General features: G+C 38.9%; 1 protein-coding gene across 15 annotated transcripts in view; it reads right to left on the reverse strand.

Annotated features, from left to right (window-relative positions):
* Window positions 1-24,173, reverse strand: part of MARCHF1 (membrane associated ring-CH-type finger 1) — a 493,572-nt gene that overhangs the window by 247,314 nt on the left and 222,085 nt on the right. For 2 of the 15 annotated variants that reach the window (XR_012668126.1, XM_048847590.2), the window contains exon 1: window positions 22,090-22,733. The exons of 12 other annotated variants lie outside the window; for them this stretch is intronic. Coding sequence is in view for 2 of the 3 variants with exons in the window: in XM_048847590.2 (XP_048703547.2) it covers window positions 22,090-22,332 (243 nt within the window). In the remaining variant the exon portion in view is untranslated. Of the gene's footprint in view, window positions 1-22,089; window positions 22,734-24,173 lie in introns of those variants that run through there. One more of the 15 variants, XM_048847579.2, reaches the window with a different exon arrangement.

Below are 24,173 nucleotides of genomic sequence, written 5' to 3' on the forward strand. Positions count from 1 at the left end.
CCTTTAGAACCTAACCCCCGCGTAAGATGGGACTCCACTGTAAGTATTTAACCTTGAGGAAATAATAAAACCTTTATCTCCACACAATCATGGTTAGAGTTTTAACTTTAATACATATTTCATGTGGTCAATAAGTATTTTTGTTATGACACACCCATGAGCTTCGTCCCACTGTGATTAATACAAATGACACTTCTTTTGCTATTGGACTTTGTACATGACTAAGAAAGCGTATCTTCGAACAATAAAATGTTTTCTAAGGGGAAAACAGTTACATTTAGTTCTGATATAAATCAGCATTTTTTCTTGTTTTAACTAGAAGTGAATTGGGCCCGAGTCTAATTTAGCACACCTCCCCAGTCTCAGCTTTTCCACGTTTATATATTTCATCAGATGTTGAAATCAGATTCCATAGATAAAAAGAGTTCTGCTGGACTCTCTCCTGTAATGTAATTCATTAGATCATTAACTCACTGAACAGCATTTGAAGAATTAAGGACTTCTAACAAAGTATAAAGTTGTGTTTGTGTAATTCAGATTAAATCACTTCAAAGGAGCTTGTGCCACAGTGAACAAGATTAAACCGCTGGCATGAATATATTTCTGGGCATCATCTTCTGAATCTCTCTGCTACAGCTACAGGATAAAGCCAGCCTCTATTTTTACACAGAGCATGATAAGAGTCTGCTTATAAAATTACTTTCACACTCCCAGTCCTTAAAAAATAAAATAAAATAAAATATACACTAAGAGAAGATATGCTGATGTATCTCTGGTAATGTAAGTTTAAAAACATTGCCTTTGTGATAGCCTCTGAGAAGCATAAAAGCTCAGAGGTCAATGCTCAACACACCCCATAGTCCTCCTGATTTAAACAGGCATTTACATTCTCTCTCTCTCTCTCACACACACACACACACCCCTGCTCTTTACATTCATATTCTTTTAGCTGATTTTTTAGCTAACGCTCTAATTGTGATTCCCTAAGTAATTATAACCACCTGCTTTCAGTTGCGCATAACTATCTGAAATATTCACCTTCTGAGGTGATATTCAGAGTTTCTGACAGATTTTTTTTTTTAATCTGGGGAAAATGGCATTTTTTAGAACACAGAGAATTATACTTGCTTGTGATATATTTTTGAACAGTATCAAAACAAATTGAGATAGAATGCTGAAGTTTGTCAGGAGAATGCTCCTTTCTTGAGGAGGTATTAGTCTTGAAATGGCTGATTGATTGTTACACGGTGATTTCACAGGAAGGTTTACTTCGTTAATTTTTACTATGACAGCTAGAGCAAAGGGGAGAGGAAAATGTTGACAAAAATTAAATTTTGAGCAGAATTAAAATGTAATTTTACTATATTTGTTTGTTTTACAGCCAGTTCTAACAATAGTACACTTGATCAATAGCTACTCAACATTATAAATAGAAGAGCTTTCACTGCATTCAAGCACAGATACTTTTAAATCATAGTAAAAATTGTGGTAAGTTCTGTTTCATTCAAAGTACAGTTACATGGCCTTCTTTGAAAGAGACAGAAAAATAGGCTAATTTAATACACAGTTTAGCATGCACTCTTTCATTCAGAATCTAATCCTGCACCTCTTGAAGTCAATGGTCCATTGATTTCAACGGTGCAGGGTCAGACTTTCACTGAGCTATTTCACACGGGTGCCTAGCACTACTGAAAATGGTGCAAGGCACACATCTGTCACTGTGACATGCCATCCTGGTTTCACTTCTGGCATGGTGGTGTGTCAAGTCAAAATGTGTAGACAAAAAGCACAATCTGTCATCTTTTTGATTTTCTCTTTCCTTAAAAGAAAAAGCCCATGATATTCCATACTGAAAATATATTAAATGACCATGAAAGCTGAAAGTGACCAAAAGTTAAAAAAATGCTAAAGGTAGCCTGTGGTTTTCTTCTGAACTGTGACTCTGAAGTTCCATTGTGGGATTCTATGCCGATTGTTTCAGAATGACTTGCCATGAAATGTGTTCAGTTTGCATGTGAATAGATGGTTTTTCTAACTGCCAACCCCGCAAATTCAACCTCAGCTCTGAAGAGAAGTCCTTTTTTTTCATGCATCAACACCAGCAATAAAGATTGTACGCCAAATTATGCTCTCTGTTAAATCCTTGCAACTCTAAGGTCTTTGATGGTTTTTGACAGGTGTTACTATTTGGAGCTAGTTAAAAAAAAGTTAATGATGTACAATAAGGAATAGAATCTAGCTCCCTCCCTCTTGTGTTTTTAGCTCCTGCCAATTTTAAATGGTAAAATGTATTTTTGTCGCTAAAGACAATGGATGCAATTCTGAATGCATGCAGAGAGCACATCTGTAGAGTGAAAAGATCCCATTTTAACTCCCTTTTCAGAGTAGAATCACTCTTCTCTCTTGTACATGCCAATTATGATACAATTTTTAATTACATGATCACATACTATTATAGTGAAAGAAACATGCATCATTCAATTAACAGATTTGAAAGTACATAAGGCAACAGATAAAGGGTCCTGATGATTCTGCAAAATGTTCTGTGTAATTACATAAATGTAAATTCAAAGTAACTCCATTGAAGTACTACACGTGCTTAAAGTTATGCACTTTGAAGAATCAGGACCTAAGTGAGGTAATACTATTCAATGATCATATGACAAAAGTCTGTGTCATACTTCATATGCTCAAAGGAGCCTGTTATCCGGTGTAGATTTTAAAATTTACACCGGATATCTCTTGGGGATGATCAGGCAGAAGATTGTAATTTATTTTCCAATGAACAAGCCAGTTTCCAGAATGACTGCTTTACCATTGATAACTGCTTTGTCCACTCACTTGTTTAATAAATGCTGTTCCCCCCATGGGAAAAATGTTATGCAACCTTTGTCGATCTGAAATCAGCTTTGATTCTGTTGACAGAGGTCATCTCTGAGAGAAACTTGAGGGGGGCTAGCAACTCTAGGCTACTTTATCTCCTGAGTGCTCTTTATAGCCAAATAGTGGCCAAGGTCAGGACAGCAAGGTTAGCTAACACTATATCCATTGCAAAAAGATGTCCATCAGTATTGGTTATTGGCCCCTTTCCTTTTCAATTTTTATATTAATGAGGTGAGGGCTTCAGAAGGGATGTAATATTTCCCTCCCAAAATTCTGAACCAATTTGTATCAGTCCTACTTTTTGCAGACAACATGGCTTTGCTATCCCAAATTACCCGAGGCTTGAAGCAAATGTTAAAGGACTTTAGCTCTTATTGCCAGAAGGAGTGCCTAAGCATAAACTATCAGAAAACTAAAGTAATTGTTCTCGGTCGCAGGCCGAGGCTTCCTAAAATGGATGATTAATGGCCATTATATTGAGCAGGTTAGATTTTCCCCTATTCAGGTATTTGTTTTGCATATAATGGCCAACGGCCAATAAACATATTGAGGTAGCAAAGAAAAAGCTTTACATTCTATGCAAGCAGTTCTGCATTTTATTTGGGTCGATGAGCGCAATTTAATCACTCCAACTCCTAGAGTTTTCAAAGCTAATGTCTGTACCCAAATACTTTATGGTGCGGAAATCTGGGGCTGGAAGAATCTTAGTAAGTAGAGATTGTGACAAACAAATTTTGGAAGAAAATACTTGGCCTCCCAAATTACATCCCAGATCAGGGCAGAGGTAGGGGAATGCACTATTTTGACCAAAGCCCGATGCCTTTATATTAATCATTGGCTCCATATTCCACATATGGATCAACAGCACATTCCAAGGTTATGTCTGGAAGAACAGCTCAACGATATCCATACCCTAAAGTTCCCTTGGCTTTTGCAAGTTCAGTATTCCCTCCATTCTTTTGGGCTTTTTGGAATTTGACTTAGGACAGTAGACAAAAGTATGAAAACCTGAATTAAGCTCGTTGCAGAAGATGTGTGCAAAAAAACTGGATATGACAATTGTTCAGATAACAAATATCTCTTTGGCTTTCTCAGTTAAAGAATGCTATGAGAAATATTAGAATATTTTGAACAGCAGTATGTTAAGGAGGGCCTTTACAGATCTCGATTTCCAAACTCTGCAAACAGCCTATCTGGAAAGGGAGATGTACTGGTATGGAGAAATGTAATTGTCTTTGCCCCTGTGTGTCTGGTCAGTTTGAAGACTTAACACACTATTTATTTCCTTGTAACCTGTACTGCCACCCAAGAAAGAAATGGTTATCTCCCTTCCTGGCCCAGATGCCTTAAACCATATCACTTCAGAAATCAGAATATTTGCTACACACTGAAAAATATTTCAGATGTGCAGGCTGTCATCTTATTTACCTGGTTTGCCATAAAAGAGAGGCTACTTTTGACCTGACTGGAATAGTGTACTCCTAATATTTTTGTAAATCTTATTTTCACATATTGGTGTAGATGGGATGATTTTACTGGTATAATTGATTTTAGGGAAGTGTTAATCTTGTTTTTAAATCTGTGTTCTTAAAATTTGGATTTTTTTTTGGAGTTGTGTCAATTTAAAAGAATTATTGCATTATACTCAATGACCTATGGCTAATACACTATGTTAATAAATTTGTAAACTTTATATGTTCATAGGGGTAGAGTTAAAGTTGAATTCGTAAACTTGATTTTGGCATTTCATTTTTCTTCAGTGCTTACTTGTGTAACATTAACATTTTCAGCTTTTAGTATGTAACAGTAACATAACAGCTTTCAGTATGAACTGTAAATTATTGCATCTTTATATATGCATAATGAACAACTTTAGGTAATCATTGAGTTTGTACTTCTATTGAGTATATGCACACATCTGCATATGTACACGGAAGATAGTATCAGACAGCATGCAGATATCATGGTGATGGGTAAATGATAAAATGAAATGCTAAGCAGGGATTCCTATGGTAAACATTTAACAACACAAGATGTCATCCTCAAATATTTCTGTGCATCATCCAACATACTTTTCTATTTCAGAGCTGTGAGAATGTCATTTTGAGATAGTCATGACTAATGATGACAGGCTATTATAAAAGGAGAAAAAGTTTAGTGATAACAGTAAAATGTCACCATAGTGATGACTGCCACACTCTTATTTGTAAAAATGTACTGCTAGAAATAAATTATTTTTTTCCTCCCTGGAGTCATTATTCTAAAGGTCTCTTGTAAGTTAGACCTGCTGTGGCAGCTTTTTGGATATTTTTCCCTTTAAAAAATGTTGATCTTAAAACTTAAAGAATTTATTTTAAAATGACTGTTAAAGGTACCTCACACATAACCTAAATTGTTGATTTCTCAAAGCAACTATTTTTCATCTTTTCAAAGAAAAAGCAGTAAATATCTTAGCAAGACATGATTTTGAGAAAACTATTTTCTCCCTATAAATATAATCACAGTGAACATTTTCTCCCTTTAAGAAGCAGGGGAATTATTCACTAAAACAACATACATTTTGGTTTAGAGCATTACGGGTTTTGGTTTTTTTTAAGAAACTTGCATAATATGTGCAAACCCAATTTATCAAAGGAGAAAAACGCAGCAACATAATGTTTCATATAAAATTGCTATATGAGTGTTGCAAGGTGTTTATCTGCAGCAGCTTCTGTACCAAAGCTCTGTTGTTCATTATCAGCAGCATTGTGGGAATCTGCTGAATTCAAAATAAGAAATTGAGCAGATAAAATATACCAAAAGTATGTGTCACTTACTTTTCGGGACCACAACAGCTGAAAGAAGTTGCAGGGTGTGGGGCATGACACATCAGAACTATAGATTCATAAACTAGAGTAAGATAATACTTAGAGTAACTGCGAGTGCATGATGCCTAACTCTCAAATTTTAATGAGAGTTACACTCATTCATCAGTGGAAGAGTGTACACTAAAATTAGTGATGGCAAAAGTATTCCTCTGTGAAGCTTTATAGCTCCAAGAGTGAGGGTACCCAAAGACCAATTTCTATCCTCCCCAGTGGCAAACAATAGAATATTATTTTCCCTCATGCCTCACTAGTTACAATTCAATATGAAATATGATGTTTTGTCATACAGATAGTCCCAGGCACTTTATGATAAAATTAGAGAGACAGATTGAAAAAAAACAAGCAATCTCTACCAGTGTCATTCAAACTAATGTATTTGTGATGAAAATCACATTATCTCCAGGTTAAATGATGTAGACTTGTATTTATCTGTGCAAAACAACTTGATGGATGTATTAGCAAAGTAGGAACCATGAAATAATTCCCCAGTAGCAAGCAGCTGAGATATTATTAAAAGAGAGTTTCTATACTATGTACAATACATCATAGGTGTTGAGAAAGAACTGTGTTCTAAGGGACCAGTGAAGTTAATGGGAGCTGGATTGGACCCTAAATAAGCATAATATTTCAGAGGTGGTTGCAAGGGTCATAGTCTACATCATTCTGGATATTTATCAGTCATCCACTCATGTGTTATCTATGCATGATCACAGTACCTCTTTATTGAGTATTTGTGAAGTTGAAGGTGTTTTGGAATCTTAGAATGGTGAAAAGTGAATCAGAACAACTGCTTGGACACTTAACTATTTACCTTCTGCCACACAATAGGACCCTAAGAAATAGAGCAGGACATGAGAGTGTTCTCAAAATTTGAATTCACATGGGAAACATCTATCTTGGAGGTCCACATGTTGAACAGCTGCTTTTCTGTCCTAGGTTTGGACAAGCAGCCAAAGATTTTTAGAAGTTTTCTGTAAGTTATCCACCTATCTGTGCCTACTTGAGAGTCAATAAGATGGAGCTGGAAATCTCATAAGAACAGGCTTTTCTTCAAAATTTTCAGTACTTCCTGGTCAGGCTGCAAATACCATCTGAATAGCCTTCTTTTGCGTATTCTGGCCCTCAGCCATAACCAGGAACCACAAGGCAGCATAGCAATGGAAAATAAGGATAACAAAAAGTTAACCAAACCTTTCCACATCTCAACAAAACATCTGAGTTTTGGACAGTGGTTATGGTCAATTCTTATTTTATCTAAAAGGGATCACCCATCCCTTTTTATCATTAGGATGAGAAATAAATGGAAAGAAAAATACCCCACAACTCAGACAGCTCGGGTCCGTGACTGACAAAGTGCGATGAAAAATAAGATGCCTGAAACATCCTGGGTGTGTCAGATTAGAGCAAACTGCCTGAACTAAACCTTGGGGTTTTCATTCAGTTGAAAGAAAAGGAAAATATTTCCACTAAGCTTTTGTAAAGTGTGTTTCACATCACTCACATGTTTCTGACAACATGCCACTGAGTATAGTCTACTGAGTACTGTGCTGAGAGAATACTAATCAGCCTTCTTTCATTCTTTACATATGCAGCTATTAAAATCTATACTTCAGTGAATGACTGATAGCTGAGCTGTGGAATTACAGGAGGTTGTTTAACATCAGCTTGAATTCCAGTGTATGTATTTTACTACTAATATTTACATGACGACATCACACAAAGATTCTTGAGAACCAGCAAGGGAATGCACCCACAACAGTCACTTGTTCATACAGCCTTTAGCCCACTGAAATCTCCAGCAGCCTTCCTTCACTGCTCAGGATACATTAGTACATTTTCTAGCTACCACCAAACTGCACCTTCCTCCTCATCCCACTCCCCCCCAAAATAAGAACCTGTCTCTCTCCTTCCTTCAGGATTGCTTTAGATCAACAACTCATCTGTAGATCAGATGCAGAATAAAACTAAACCAATGGGAAAATATAACTGCTCATAAAAAGCTATGCAGAAAAAAAGAGGAAATGGAAGGATAACTATACTTGCAAGGATAACTATCCTTGCTGCTACAGCAAGTAATATCTCCTCAGGGTATTATGTAGGCAAAGGTGATGTCTGGTGTCTGCATATCTCAAGGGCCTTAAAGTTAGTCCTAGTGTGAGATGGTATTAAAATGTGTGTTATATGAGTATACTCATGGGGATATAGAGTTGGTTAACCTCTCAGAATAATTACACCTACTCTAATCTCTTGGAAATATGCTATTGTGGACCAATGAGAATAGAATATAATTTGGTTGGGTGTTTTATTATTGTTCGTTTCATTTTGTTTTTTCAGATCATAGAGTCTCATTCTTGTTCATTTTAATTTCTTCCCCAACATAAAACATAACATAAGAACAGCCATACTAGGTCAGACCAAGGTCCATCGAGCCCAGTATCCTGTCTTCTGACAGTGGCCAATGCCAGGTGCCCCAGAGGGAACGAACAGAACAAGTAATCATCAAGTGATCCATTCCCTGCCTCCCTTTCCCAGTTTCTGGCAAACAGAGGCTAGGGATACCATCCCTACCCATTCTGGTTAATAGCCATTGATGGACCTATCCTCCATGAACTTATTTAATTCTTGATTGAACCCTGTTACAGTCTTGGCCTTTACAACATTCTCTGGCAAGTAGTTGCACAGGTTGACTGTGCGTTGTGTGAAGAAATACTTCCTTTTATTTGTTTTAAACCTGCTGCCTATGAATTTCATTTGGTGACCCCTAGTTCTTGTGTTATGAGAAGGAGTAAACAACACTTTCTTATTTACTTTCTCCACACCAGAAATGGTTTTATAGACCTCTATCATATCCCCCCTTAGTCGTCTCTTTTCCAAGCTGAAAAGTCCCAGTTTTATTAATCTCTCCCAGATGGAAGCCATTCCAAACCCCTACTCATTTTGTTGCCCTTTTCTGAACCTTGTCCAATTTCAATATATCTTTTTTGAGATGGGGTGACCACATCTGCACACAGTATTCAAGATCATAGAATATCAGGGTTGGAAGGGACCTCAGGAGGTCATCTAGTCCAACCCCCTGCTCAAAGCAGGACCCATCCCCAACTAAATCATCCCAGCCAGGGCTTTGTCAAGCCTGACCTTAAAAATATCTAAGGAAGAAGATTCCACCACCTCCCTAGGTAACACATTCCAGTGTTTCACCACCCTCCTAGTGAAAAAGTTTTTCCTAATATCCAGCCTAAATCTCCCCCACTGCAACTTGAGACCATTACTCCTCGTTCTGTCATCTGCTACCACTGAGAACAGTCTAGCTCCGTCCTCTTTGGTAGTTGAAAGCAGCTATCAAATCCCCCCTCATTCTTCTCTTCCGCAGACTAAACAATCCCAGTTCCCTCACCCTCTCCTCATAAGTCATGTGTTCCAGTCCCCTAATCATTTTTCTTGCCCTCCGCTGGACTCTTTCCAATTTTTCCACATCCTTCTTGTAGTGTGGGGCCCAAAACTGGACACAGTACTCCAGATGAGGCCTCACCAATGTCGAATACAGGGGAATGATCAAGTCCCTTGATCAGCAGGCAATGCTCCTACTCATACATCCCAAAATGCCATTGGCCTTCTTGGCAACAAGGGCACACTGTTGACTCATATACAGCTTCTCATCCACTGTAACCCCTAGGTCTTTTTCTGCTGAACTGCTGCCGAGCCATTCGGTCCCTAGTCTGTAGCGGTGCATGGGATTCTTCTGTCCTAAGTGCAGGACTCTGCACTTGTCCTTTTTGAACCTCATCAGATGTGGGCATACCATGGATCTATATAGAGGCAATATAGAACTATCCATAATGACTCCAAGAACGCTTTCTTGAGTGGTAACAGCTAATTTAGACCCCATCATTTTATATGGATATTTGGGATTATGTTTTCCAATGTGCATTACTTTGCATTTATCAACAATGAATTTCATCTGCCATTTTGTTGCCCAGTCATCCAGTTTTGAGAGATCCCTTTGTAGCTCTTCACAGTCTGCCTAGGACTTAACTATCTTGCGATCCTGCAGAATGCATTCCAACATATCATTTCAAGGGAGCAAGCTAAGACATAAAAGTCTTGCCCATAGTTAGCCCCTCCTTTACCGTGATTACTGTGCTATATATTTTTATTTGTTTAAAAACTTTTGAAAATAGGAACAATAATAATATCTAGTGTACTGTTCATGAATAAATTCATTCAGTAGGACTGTTCTTTATTAAAATTCTTTGTTTCTCTGGTACTATCAAAGCAGAAATCTAAACATTCACTACCCCGGAGTATTGACTCTCCCCCAAATCTTTATGGCTCTACCACACAACTATGATGTAAAAGTGACTTGGGATATAGCTACACTGAAGCTGGGAGGTGTGATTCCCAGTCCAGGTAGACAGACTCATGCTAGCTCTGCTCAAGCCAGTGCTCTAAAAATAGTAGTGTGGATGCTTTTACATTAGCAGTGGCTCAGACTAGCCACGCAAGTCTAAGCCCCCATGACCTTCTGGGTCCCAGCTTGGGTGGCTAGCCTGAGCCTCCACCCAAGCAGCAACATCCACACTGCTATTTTTAGTGTCCTAGCTTGAGCAGAGCTAGTGTGAATCTGTCTCCCTCCACTGCATTCTAGATATATCTTTAAAAACCTGGCCTTAAGTGCCTAAAGGTATCTACACACCTGAAGATGCAGAAAGCTGCCTACTGTGATTTTCAAAAGCATTTAGGCACCTATCTGCATCTTCAGGTACCTAATAACTTTTAAAAATATGGCCCTTAGGAGCCTAAATCCCACTGAAAGTTAATGGGATTTAGGAACATTAAAAAAATTTACCCTGTAAACTCTTTGAGTCAGGAATCGTTTCTTGTTCTGTACAGTGCCTAACACAATGGAAACCCACTCATGAAATCCCACCTTTCTTACTTGGTGATTAAGACTCTGCATACACTCACCCTTACATCTCTTCCTTTAACTGGTTTGTATTGTACCCATCCAATTTAGGGATAGATTGCGGCTTCACCACACCCACACTGAGTAAGGAGCAGTGTATAGTTGTGCTGCTTCAGGGAGAGCCCAAGGCCCAGACTGTAGACTCCAAGCACCTGGTTCACAATCTGGACATTGGTACTACCCCTGCCCCAAGGGAAGGTCAGGGTAGTAATCTGTTTCTGCCTTATACCCCCTTTCTCTATTCCATGCCAGTTCAACTACACTGGCTAGTACCTTACATCTATGTGCACATGTGCAGAGTCAAGGCTTCAGACAGACACTCTCCAACCCTTCCTGACCCATCTGCAGATAATGTGGAATAGTGGCTGCTTCTCCTTGTGGTACACTGTAATATAACTAACCCTTGCAGGGAAGTTTGGGGTACCTTACCACAAAGCATGGATCTTGCCTCAGACTGTATTTTGTATGTGCCATGCAAGTTCATGGCACAGTATATAAGCTGTTAATAGTAAAGCAAATGTAACCACTATTTGTAGTCTATAGTATTTGCCAAAGATGATGACAGTGGGAATAAATAATGTAAGTTATATTTTAGAGAAGCCAGAGGGTGATTTGGAAGGGAAAATATTGCAGAGTACAATTGCTAATACAAAATAAAGGGAATGATTTCCAGCGTTTCAGCTCTGCCACAACATGAATATGACTTTTTGCTAAATTATCTATTCCAAATACTGTATATTCCCTGCTCTTTTGCTTCAGTGGCTTCTCTCACTTAGAGGAAGACATCCTCAGTAAATTCATATTGATGTTCATAAGTGGGCTGAGAAAGTTTATACTGCTATTGTTTTCTCCTGGAAATGTTGATTGGCCCCTGTGTACACCTTTAAATGGTGGTGGAAAGGAAAGGAGGCATTTGAATAACAGTTCAAGGAAGTAATCATTAGCATTAATTTTCTTCTAAATAAACAAAATACGGTTCACCTTTTTAAGCAGATTTTTTGACAATGATTCAATCTTTTGTGAAGTAAGCTGGCGTTCTTAAACTTGACACCATTAGTTTTCTCAGCTTAAACAGTGCCAGCCTCCACTGTCAGTGAGATTTCATGTTTTAGATGTCTTGAAATTATATGACAGTAGAAACTGTATTCATGACTTGGGTCTTGATGCTTGAGAGCATTTAAATTTTAAACGAACAGAGAGAATATCAATCTTCATAAAATAATGGCAGAAGCAGTTAAGTTTACTGAATGGAATGTGAAAACTCCTATCATGGCTTGGAAAAGGACTTAAAAAGACGTGTGCATTAAAGGAACGAATGCGGGGTGGTTGGGACTCCTATGATTGATATGGCAGGGAGCCAACCCCACATTCTTAACCCTCCTACGAGGGTGGGGGTGGATGGTAAGGTCCTAGCAATGGATTTGCCAGAGGGACATGGATGGAAAAAGAGGGGGAGCTGGTAAAAGGCCCCTGGGTAATTATGGAACAAACATGGGGTTACCTGCACTGTACACTGTTATCTGCCGGGTAGTCCCAGACCTCTAATAAAGTTGCGGCCTGATCAAACCCATGTCACATGTCTCCCGACTTCTTTCGGCATAACCAGACAATGGTCAGACAAGTTCCGCATGTGGAAATGTAAAGACAAACTCTCTCCAACGCCTACAGCTAGTTGGACAAGTATATTGTATCTGGCTGTAGGCGTTGGAGTTTGTCTTTACATTTCCACATGCGGAACTTGTCTGACCATTGTCTGGTTATGCCGAAAGAAGTCAGGAGACATGTGACATGGGTTTGATCAGGCCGCAACTTTATTAGAGGTCTGGGACTACCCGGCAGATAACAGTGTACAGTGTAGGTAACCCCATGTTTGTTCCATAATTACCCAGGGGCCTTTTACCAGCTCCCCCTCTTTTTCCATCCATGTCCCTCTGGTAAATCCATTGCTAGGACCTTACCATCCACCCCCACCCTTGTAGGATAGCCAGATACAAAATACTTGTCCAACTAGCTCCTCTGTCAGGAATATTAGCTTTTTAAAAAGAAAAAAGAACCTAGAAGGATCATAGCCGTCTAAAACCTATCACCAGCAGAAGCCACAAGGAGCTCACTGGTTGTTAAGAATGGCTTCTACTTCCTAAAGGGAATGCCAACTTAAACTGGCACAGTCACTCACAGAAAACAGTTCGCCATCTGGAAACTCCTGCTGCACCAGATCAACAGCCAAGAGAGACAACAGCAGCAGAACATCAGTTGGAAACTGCTTCCAACTTTTTTCATCCCACAGTCCATAGTTCAAGGCGGCCAACTGCTGTTAGAATCACAGGCTGTCCTTCACGGAAGCTGTTCATAATGGAAATGTGAAATTCTATGAACATTAAGTAGCTATTAAACTTAAACGTGAATTCTTTGAATTGCAATAGTTTCTCAAGAATGGAAGCCCTACAATTTAGTCATGTAAAATGTATCTGCATTACAAATAGGTCTAAGACATAAAGTTCAGATCCAGATCTGGATCTCCCAATTTTCCCTAAGTCCAAGGGGGGTTAGTTTGTAACTTCATTCAGGATAATCTCTAACTCTTGCCACCATTCAATAATTTATCTTTAAAAGATAGCATTCGACATGTGATGCAAGACACCACTGTGGAAGTAACCAAGACTGGAAGATTATGGAAATTTGCTTAGACTTAGAAAATGGCATTTCAAATTTGGGAGCGAGAACAAAATTAAACTAATTGCTACTACTCACTAGAAAAATATGCAAAGTATAACTAGCATTCTGTTGAATATAGATATATCAACACTGCCCTATTCAGCAAAGAATGTACATTTCACACTGTGGAATTTTGCTGAATAAAGCCAGAAATTCAGGAGACTATCTGGATTTTAATGAACACTACACTGTCTCTGGATTTTTTTAATCTTTAAATTGATGAGAATTATAAAAGTTACTGAATTTTTTTTAAAAGAACTGTTTAGTCTCAACAGCAGTCAGTCATGGAGGCATCAAACATGATTTAGGATTATTTCAGTGTTAAATTAGTTTTTAGTTATGGAGGGACAACACAGTTTAAATGTTTATTAGGAGAAACAGAAAGCCAACTATTCTCAGTAGTAATGGAGATGACTCCCTTGGTATTCTCTCTACTTTTCTTAAACTATGTTTACTATCTAAATTAATCTCCTTGAGGATTAGGCATTTAACAAACTAAAAACCACTGGAGCAAATCACAAGAGTATAATCCATTATGGAGTTAACATTTGCCACTATGCGGTGAAGCCAAAGGACCATTATCCCCTAGTCAGTGTACATTATCCATTGCAATGTTTGTTTATATACATACTATAAGAGTGAAAAGCAATTAACAGCTAAGACTAAACAATTTTTTTTTTACAGTAGGATGCATTGGTGAATCCCAAGGATAAATAGTAAGTGAATCCTAGGACTTTGAGGATGTTTAGGGAAAATAAATACCTCCATAGAATCTAGATCACAGAAAAAAAAAGGTTAAGTAAAAACAGCAGTATACTGAAAAGTTATTAATGTTGCATAGGTTATTTAAAAGTTTTATCTGAAACTGAAAAAACAAAATTATTTTGTGTGGATGGAGAAAGTCACAAATGTATTAATTTAGAAAATATTCTCCTTCCAACTATTATAAAAGATGAGTTGTAAAACTGTATACTTCTTTTAGTTATATGCTCTAGACTGTAGATAAACGTTATATTCTGTAATTCTATAGCTATAATTACCAAACATCTTGTTTGGCTGAATATTTTAATGTATCAACACCTGCAAATGGGCTAGGTATTTCAAGCAAAAAGTGACAGCCTATTACAGTTCTGTAGTATCATTCAGAATGATTTTGATTATATAACCAAAACCTAAGGCATGATCCATGATCAAGTCAAGTAATATTTTTTGGTCAGCAAACTTGCATAACATAATAAGCATAGAAGGGGTGACTCTCTATTCATCCACACCCTAAGAACCAGAAATGAAGGGACAAGTTGGAAATGCCACAAACTGGTCTCCACCCCATCAATAATGTGTTCCAGACCTGTTTCCTCCTACCACCACAAGTGATCAAGGATCCCAAACCCATGCAACCAACCTCTCTCCAACCTCTGTACTCCCAGCTCATGCTACCATACTCCAGTTCCCATGATTTCCTCATGTCAAGATTCCCTCTGGGACCTTTTTCCACTTTACTTCCCAAAATCTCAGTTTGACTCCAGACTTTGTCACTCAGGTATTTTTATTTGGCATATAGCAACGCTTCGCTGAGTTAATCAGGATCAAACATCAGGGAGGTGGATGCAGGGTACATCACAGCTCCAAAATTACAAAGAAACTCTACCCCGTTACATACATTACGTATCTCATTGCATTTACTATAAATTGCAAAAGACATTTTTGGATGGTTTAGTTACTTTACAAAAAACAATGTGCTGTCCATACTTGACCTCCTCTTTACCACCTCTCTACATTCCTATCTTATCTTGTTCATTGTTATCTTGTTTGCAGTAAATGGTTCTCTGGGTATCCTCCCTCTTATTTTAGCTGGTCCAGACATTCTGTCTTTTTAAACTGATGATCTGTTTACCTCTCAAATTCTATCTTTCAGGAAATGGGGCCTCAGTCTATGTGTTAGTCACTCATGTCAGGCCATGCCTCAGCTACACCTGAGGGTGCATAAAATCTGTCCCACCTTCCCCTTGGGCCTATCCTGGGTTGAAGAGAAGGTTACCAGTCAACACCATCCATCCTCAGCTCCCCCTCTGCCCAAATGACTTCAAAGCATTGTGATCCAAAAGGAATCAGAAGGTTATTCAAAAGCAAGAAACAGATTGGATTAAAAATGCTAACACCACAAAACACTGTTATGCTGCAACAATGAAAAGTCTCAGCTGACTTCCTTAAACTTGAGGAATGAAGTAAAATAATATACGAATCACACATGTTATTCTATGCAAAGGATCCTTTCTCTAGGGCCTAGAAGTTGTGACATAACAATATCCTCATCCAAGAGTCCATCTCAAAATTAGGTTTTGCAGCTGGATGTATAAGAAGTTATTGTTATGCATCTGGCTGATGGAGCTGAGCCTGATTATTTTTCCCTTCAGTTTATACGTTCAGTGTCCATTATGCCTATTCCTAGTTTTGAGGCAGCACAGTGTCTCTATGTTTTAATGCCAAAGTAAAAAAAAAAAAAAAAAACAAAACCACACATCAGCAACATGCCTGATAATCTAGGAGGAAAAAACACTGTGCAGCAACAGATCCTGTGTTTATCTTTTACGTTCACACAAAGCACAGAATTCCAAATCCATTAAGACTGGTCCCATTAGATAATTCTTTTTTTCCCCTCAACCAAATAAATGCCCTTAGGCTTCAGACTTAGTGATTATACATGATACTGGAGAAGCATCAGCTCAAGCTGCAGAAATCACATTACAAAATATACAGAATGAAGGTCTGCTGCAGGAATAAGTTAAAGCCCAATTAATATCTTTTTCTAGCACTGATGGATGAGACAGCAGTATACACTCCCAGGACATCTGAAGCCAGTTCAAGCAGTCCAGAGCTTGTTCGGTACCAGACCATATGCTCTAGAAGTGTCCATATAATTAACATTAGACAAATAACTCCGCTCTTCACAACAGATTAACTGTAGGATGTGTTTTGGTTTTTTTCCTCCTGAGAACCACATAAAACATTACAAGTTACTAAAGGTTTACAATCCATAATTTAAGGCATTTTGTTTCATATGGTTTAAACCATATCTGGTAAAGATTAGGCTCCTGAATATGCCCATTATTCAAAATGGTGGAAGCTATACTTTGTTTAAATGAGTCAAAACTGTCTACAATCAGCATGCAACTCCCATCCGTTGTTAAGGTTCAGAAAATCCACTTTAAAAATATCAACATGTGAAAAGTCAGAATGCAAATCTGCTGAAGAATGAGCATTTTGTTTTGGGAGAAAAAAGTTAGGAACAAAGCCAAATTTTGCCCCAGGGATGCAGCAGTCCACCAGTTTTTCTTCTATATGAAATTTTAGGAAAGCTTCTTATATATGGAAATCTAACAAATCTTGCAGGGCTTTTGCCTCTTGCTGTTCAGCTGCTGTGTTACCCAACTAATATTACAATGGAATGCTGAACAGCCATGCTTAACTTATATATGATACATTCACAAACTCAGAAAAGACTAGGATGAAAAAGAGTCACAGTCTATGTCAACTCAGCTGTAAGTCTCTGATAGCTAGTCTGTTCTATAGCATATTATACACACACACACTATCATCATCATGGTTGCAAAGTGCAGCACTCAAAAGTCACAAAATGCCAGAATTAAGGTGGCCCATGCAACTTTAATTTGGCTCCTTTGTGCATACGTATTATGAGACTGTCTAATTACATAATAATTATTTTTCCACAGGATCTCAGCCTCATTCAGTGCACAGGATGGACAGCACTCATTGAATGGGTTCCTATTCAGTAGATCTTTCTAACCTCAATCAATGTATGGCCCCCTGCATGATTTACTGCATGCCACCCAAACACTGTACTGCACACAGAATTATTAATTTCCTCATGAATTTTTCCATGTTACTCATATCTGAGTTCTTTACAAACAACTAACTTAACTTCACAACATCTGTTTGAGGCAAAGTGGTGTTACCCCCATTTTACATGTGGGAAACTGAGGCTCAGATTAATGCCAAAAGTGTCAACTAATTTTCGGTGCCCACTTTGAGACATCTAGGGCCTCACTTTTCTGAATACTTAGCATTTTATCAGAGCTGAGCTCCCACTGATCTCACTTGCAGTTGTGAGAGCTCAACACTTCTGCAAATCAAACCCCATGTGTCTCAAACAGGGTGCCCAGAAAAGGAGGAACATACCATGGTCACCTGTGAAAATTTTGGCTTAAGTGACTTCCCCAGCATCACATAGGAACTCTGTAGCAGAGGCTTGGCGAGAATCCAATTCTCCAGGGCAGCATTCAACTGCCTTAACCATGAGACCATCTTTCCTCTTCCTGTAGTTCCCAGATTCATTCACTACACACCTTCCAACCTCTGCAACAGATGAGATTGGGTCCTATAGAAAACAGCCTCCTTCGCTACACTAATCTGAATCACCCAGAGGCCAGTCCATTTTTTGCACTGAATGAGTCAGGGGTCCTGTGAAAAAAAATAGCATGTGATCATGTAATTAAGACTATCATAATGCACACTCACAAAGGGACCAAATTAAGGTTGCACAGGTAATCCTTATTCAAACATTTGAATGCTTGACTCTGGCAACCTTAATGTCCAAGTATTTTTTAATGTAATTTTCTAAGATTTTTTAAAAATTAAAACTGAGTCAACACCACTGCTATCCCCTTCCCAAGCTTCTGACCATCCACCATTCTGCTCGACTCCTGCTCCTCCCTCCACATTTGCTCCTGCCCATGTTTCCCCACCCACCGATCTCTGCCCTTCCCCCTAACAGCTCTGCCCCTTTCACCCTGCTCACACTCCCTCATCCACAGCTTGTCCTTTTCCCTCCTCTCTTCCTAGTCCCTCATCTTCTGCCTTCTCTCCCAGCTCCAGTTCCTAATTCCCATCACCTCCAGACTCCTACTTCCCCTCCCCTCAAGCTTCTGTCCCTGTCACCCTACACTTCATTTCTCACCCTTCCGCATTCAGGTAAATTTGCTTCCTCCATCTCACTACCTGAGCACCAGCAGACGGGGCAGTGAGAGCACAAGGAAGATAGTCTCTCTGCTCTCAGTTCCACAGCTTAGTGCCATAGCAGCAGGAGCAACAATTGCACGGAAAAGCCTGCTCACACCCTGCTCCTCTCAGTTAAAACATCTTAGTCGGTCCAGGGGAATGGTTTACACGCAGTCCAGTCAACACATAGGAGTCGAGAGCATGCCCAGTGCAGACAGGATAGTTAGAGAATTTAGCTGCTAAACTAATAAATCTCTAATGAGCATGTGTAAATTGCCATTTTTCCACAGGCTTCCACATTGCCCAAATTTGGATATATTTTCATGGGGATGGCAAAAGCCCCTGACCTAAAGGCAACCTGCTGCCAAATTTCAAGTCCCTACTCAAAAGCATAGAGCTATGCCACTAGAGCTTCTCAAAAAAGAAAAACAGTTGTACTTTTCTGTTTTATTTTGTTTTTTACACGTGGACAAAACATATTTCTGCTTACCCTTAATTTGAGAAACATATAAACCATTTTAGCTAACTTCCCCCACCACCACCACCCCCCGTGCAAAGAAGAAAAAAAAAAAGCTCAGCCTGCGGCAGACACCTACCATGGAAAATTTCAGACCAGACAAAGTTAGCAACATTATCATCAACTAAAAACTAGGTCTTTATTAATGGAACATGTTAGGTAGCCTTAACAATAGACATTGCTAACTGCACCTGTGTGTATATTTTCTGGCTTCTTTAAAAAACAGTATTTTCTCTTTTAGAGGCACTATTCACTTATGTGAAGAAACATTCTGACCTCACTATAACAGCAATAATCTTTTACACGTAATAATAAAACTTTGCCCTTTCATTTGAGGACATCAGTATACTTCAAAAACACCAGTGAATTTAGTTTTTAAAGGTCCTCTGAAAGAAGTTATTGTTCCCATTCTATAGATGATAAAACTGAGGTAGGGATGTTAAGAGACTTGCCCAAGGCTACATTGAAATCCCATGGCAAACTTGAGAATAATTGAACCCAGATCTCAACCCCCAATCTTGTTCTTTAACCTTATTTGTCTCCCTATACATTACATCCTCTAAAGATTTCGCACTGTGAATTGTACAGTGAAATACATAAATTAAATTACCACAGCATCCAAAACTCAAGGTCAGCAGCTAATTAATATGATGGACATATTTACCATTACCATATTGTGATATAATAGCAGGTATTATGATACTAGTAATGTGAAATAAATATACATTACTTATTTGTCCTGAATCACTTGACTCAAAGTCTGCAACCTATATCTAGAATTTAGTCAGTATTTTGAAGTTCCACTTCTAAAAAGACTAATGGGAAGTAGGATACAGATTCTATGCAAATCATTAAAAATACATAATCAGAATGAGTGAAATCTAATGAGGTGACATTTAGAAATGCTTATCAACAAGTTTCCCATTTATTTATTCCATGTACCTAGATGAAAATAAAAGTGAACCTTTTAAATACTTGATAATGAGCTTCATTCTTTCCTGTTCCATAGAATTTTACCAGCTTTATTTATTTGACATTGTTCTATTTTTAATTGTTTTCAGAGTTTGAGTCCATGCTTACAAGCTACACATTAAAAGATGAAAATCTGAACAACTGAATCCGGTTTCAGAGATTAGCTTCACATGCTCAAACTTTTCATGACAACAGATAATGGAAAGAATCCATTCTCCAGAAATGGTCCCCTTAAAGTGCCAGTCAAAACAACACTATAGACATCATTCCTTTGGCACTTATAGAAGCTAATAATGATTCTGAAATGTGCATGTCCAACATGCTGGCTGAGTAGCACCCCAACACCAGGGTTTAGTTGCATTCACTCTTCTTTGTGCTCACCATGCATCTTGAAGTCACACCTACTTCCACCCTCCAATGATCAGACAAGAAAAATACTATTTATTAGAAAAATACTAATAAAAGATAATACTATGACTCAGAGCATTGCCAGAATGGCCATTAATGTCAAGGAGGAATGGGTCCCAAGAGCATTATTTTCTGCCTGGCTCCCTGAAATGGAATTTTTCAAAAGTTTCCATTCCACAGAAAAAGTTGCATTTCTGAACTTTCATTCCAATTCAGAATGTAAAAAATTTCAGAAATGCAACATTTTCCATGGAATGTAAATTCCAGTTTCTGCACAGCTTTATAGAATAGTTTTCATGCTTGGCGGAGTTAACCGCTTAACTAAAAGGCTCAATAAAGATTTTCAAATTTCAGCCTGACTTTAATCAGGCTTCTGCTTTTGCACCCACACTTTTGCCTTTGTTTGTAATTTATAGATGTGATTGAATTTTAAGTTTCTATATACCTGATTTTGAGGTGCAAAAGTGAGGGCCTGTGCTTAATCTGTGTGCCCTTTGTGTTCTTAATAGTGCAGTAAGTGGCCAACTGGTAAAGTTGTCCTAATGCACAGTACACAAAATGGTACTTAATGTGTTTACCTCTTGGCCCAGTAGTAGCCCCCATCCCATGACTTAATAAAGGTGAAAACAATGTGGGCTAGCCCTTTGGCTATTTAAGGAGCAGCAGCACTTCTAGATGTTTAACATTTATATTGCTATACCGCTTAAAGACCAACTACACTTCTCTTGGATCTGCCATGCAACAAAAATCATGCTGGTGCCCTGAGATGATCTGAAACCACACTGGGATTCTGGAAGGACATCTTCAGCAAGAGGGAGGAGACTGTTCAAAAGGATATGAGCAAGGATCTTCCTGGCAGTGGAGGGGCAGCAATACCTCAATAATTCCCACACATTGACTCGTCCCCTTTCTTAAAAATTGTCACAATATTGGCATTCTTTAGGTCAGGTGGAATTTCCTCATTAACCCAAATTCTAACAAGAAATTGCTGACATTTTTGCATGAGTACTATCCCACCAGTTTTGAAGACCTCCTTGGGGATGCCATCTGGGCCTGGCGCCTTGTTGTTTCTAGTCTCAATGATGGCTCACCAGGTTCTATTACTGAATGCCGAGGAATGGACTCAATGGCGGCAGCTGAGACTTCAGATTCACAATTCAACCAGCCATTGCTTATGGCATTTGCTGACCTAACAAGGCCTTTGATTCCATCAATCGTGAAGCATTATGGAAGGTGCTGTCTAGGTTCAGTTGTCCATTGAAGTTCATTCATGGTTACTTCATGATGGGATGACCGCCACCATCCTCAGTGATGGATTGAAGATGGAACCATTCACCATCCATACTGGTGTGAAGCCAAGCTGTGTTATTCCTCCAACCCTTTTTTCCATCTATCTTGCCATAATCTTGATTCTTATTCATGACTGCCCTTCTTCTGGAATTGGGATTGAGCATTGTATGGATGACCAGCTCTTCAATCTGCAACATCTTCATTCTAAAACTAAAGTCACCAAGGCTGTTCTTACTGACCTTTAGTATGCTGAGGACTGTGCTATCCTTGAACACACTGAGGCTGATTTGTAATCCACCCTAGATCTCTTCTCAGGTGCCTATGATAGCCTGGGACTTTCCCTCAACGTAGAGAAAACTAAGGTGCTCCACCAGCCTGCCCCAGCAGACGTTATCCCTATTCTCCCACAAATTGTCATCAGCGGTGAACCCCTGTAAAACGTTGAACATTTCCCTTACCTTGGTATCCACCTCTCCCAGACAGCCAATCTTGATATGGAGATTGAACATAGGATCCGTTGCGCCAGTGTATCCTTCAGAAAGTTGCTCCATTGTATCTTTATTGATAGAGATCTGCGGAAGGAAACTAATATCCTGGTCAACTATGCAGTAGTCATCCCCACTCTTCTTTATGGGTGCAAGACATGTGTGACCTACTGAAACCACCTTAAGCATCTGGAGTGGTACCAGCAGCACTGCCATAGGAATATTGTATCAGATGGGAAGACTGTCACACCAATGCCAGTGTTCTCTCTGCAGCTAACATCACCAGTGTTGAGGCAAAGATTATGAAACATCAACTTTGCTGGGCTGGTCATTGGGTGCGGATGACTGATACTCATCTTCCATAGCAAGTCCTCTTTTCTCAACTTAGTGATGGTAAGAGACCCCATGGGGAACAGAGGGAACACTACAAGGACAACCTGAAAGTCTGTCTTAAGAAGGGAGGCAATTCCCCCAGGAATTGGGAAGAGTTGGCTGGCAATAGACTGCAATGGTGTAGCATCAAGCCTCAGTCCGTTTTGAAGATAATCGCCTTGCTCAAGAGGCTGAGAAATGGCAGAGGAAGAAGGAAAGGGTACAGCATCCCGGCCAGCAGTTGTGCTTTCTCCAAGCAACCACCTGTCACATATGTGGAAAAACCTGTAAAGCACAAATTGGACTCCTCAGCCATCTTAAGTCTCATTAATGACTTTCCCCCTAGCAGACATCATACTTGTATAGCTGACGAAAGACCAACTAGCAGGGTCCCATTATATTAGGCATTGTATAAATATATAGTAAATGACAGCCCCTGCTCAAAGTGCTTACAATCTCAAAATCTTGGAGCCAGATTTTCAAATGAACATATTTATGCCCACGCAGCATCTGATGTATGCACATATATAACAGGGTACACACACACCATTTACACGGGCACAAAACTGTGCTTTTAAAAACCTGATTGTTAAACAGTAGAACTCATAGCCTCAAGGGGGAACCCAAATTGAGCACGCCTCAACTGGAAGAAGGGTGGACTGATGAGGGGCCTTACCAAGTGAAAGATAAACCATCATTTACATTATTAACATATTTGGTCCCCTAAACTCCTGTTGAATTCAGTGGGCATTGAGGGTGCTCTGCACCTCACTTTTGGATTCTTGGCCCAATCTTTTAATGTTAATGGTCTGAATCCTTGAGTCTAACCCTCTTCAGCTTCACTGAGAGTTCACAGCTGGCAACAGTGACCAAATGTCACTGTTCACAAATTTCTGCAACACATATGTGGGTGAGCTCCATGCAGTGGGTCGCTTGTGGAGATACCACTGTAGGATTGAGGCCTTAGTGAGCAAGGCATAGTCATGTGCTGCCTGTTATCCTTGGAAAACTATAATTAATCAGTGGGAGATTTCTGCAACCTCTAAATACCAACAACTCAGTTCTCTAGTTTATGCCAAAAATATTTACCCGTCTGTTTAAAAAAAAAATTTAAAAAATTGTCATTTTTCTTTTCCTATTTTTTCCAAAGTGCCAAATTCTTCCTTAACTGCAGTGTTGAACCCAAAGTGTTCAAAAACCATGAGTCATATTCCAAAATTCATGAGATTGTATTTTAAAAAAAAATATTTTAAGCCATTTTGGATTCTTTTTATTTGCTGATTTTTGAGCTATTAGGGTTCATGTTTTCTAATTTTTTCTCCATAAGTGCTAGGGCTAGAAAGTTACTTATTTAAATAAAATAATGAAATCAAGATTGTTATGTGATCAACTGACTCCAAGAACTGAAACTTTAAGAAAAGCACAAAATATATCAACTCTATATAAAATTGTGAAATATGGCAATTGTAAATTATGACAATTGTAATCCTTAAAGTGATGCTGTAGGGTCCAACAGTCTTTCACTGTAAGGCAGCCAGTTTTGGGGCGGCGGGGGGTTAAACGAGTAAAAGCGCTAGAGGTCAGTAATTCCACCTCTCTGTGACTGTAAATCTAGAACTTTGCTTCTAGGTCAACTCAGCTCGGTGAACTAGGAAGTGTTTAACTGCAGGGATTTGAGCTGCCTG

Source organism: Caretta caretta, chromosome 4, assembly GCF_965140235.1.
Source record: "Caretta caretta isolate rCarCar2 chromosome 4, rCarCar1.hap1, whole genome shotgun sequence".
Taxonomy (NCBI): domain Eukaryota; kingdom Metazoa; phylum Chordata; order Testudines; family Cheloniidae; genus Caretta; species Caretta caretta.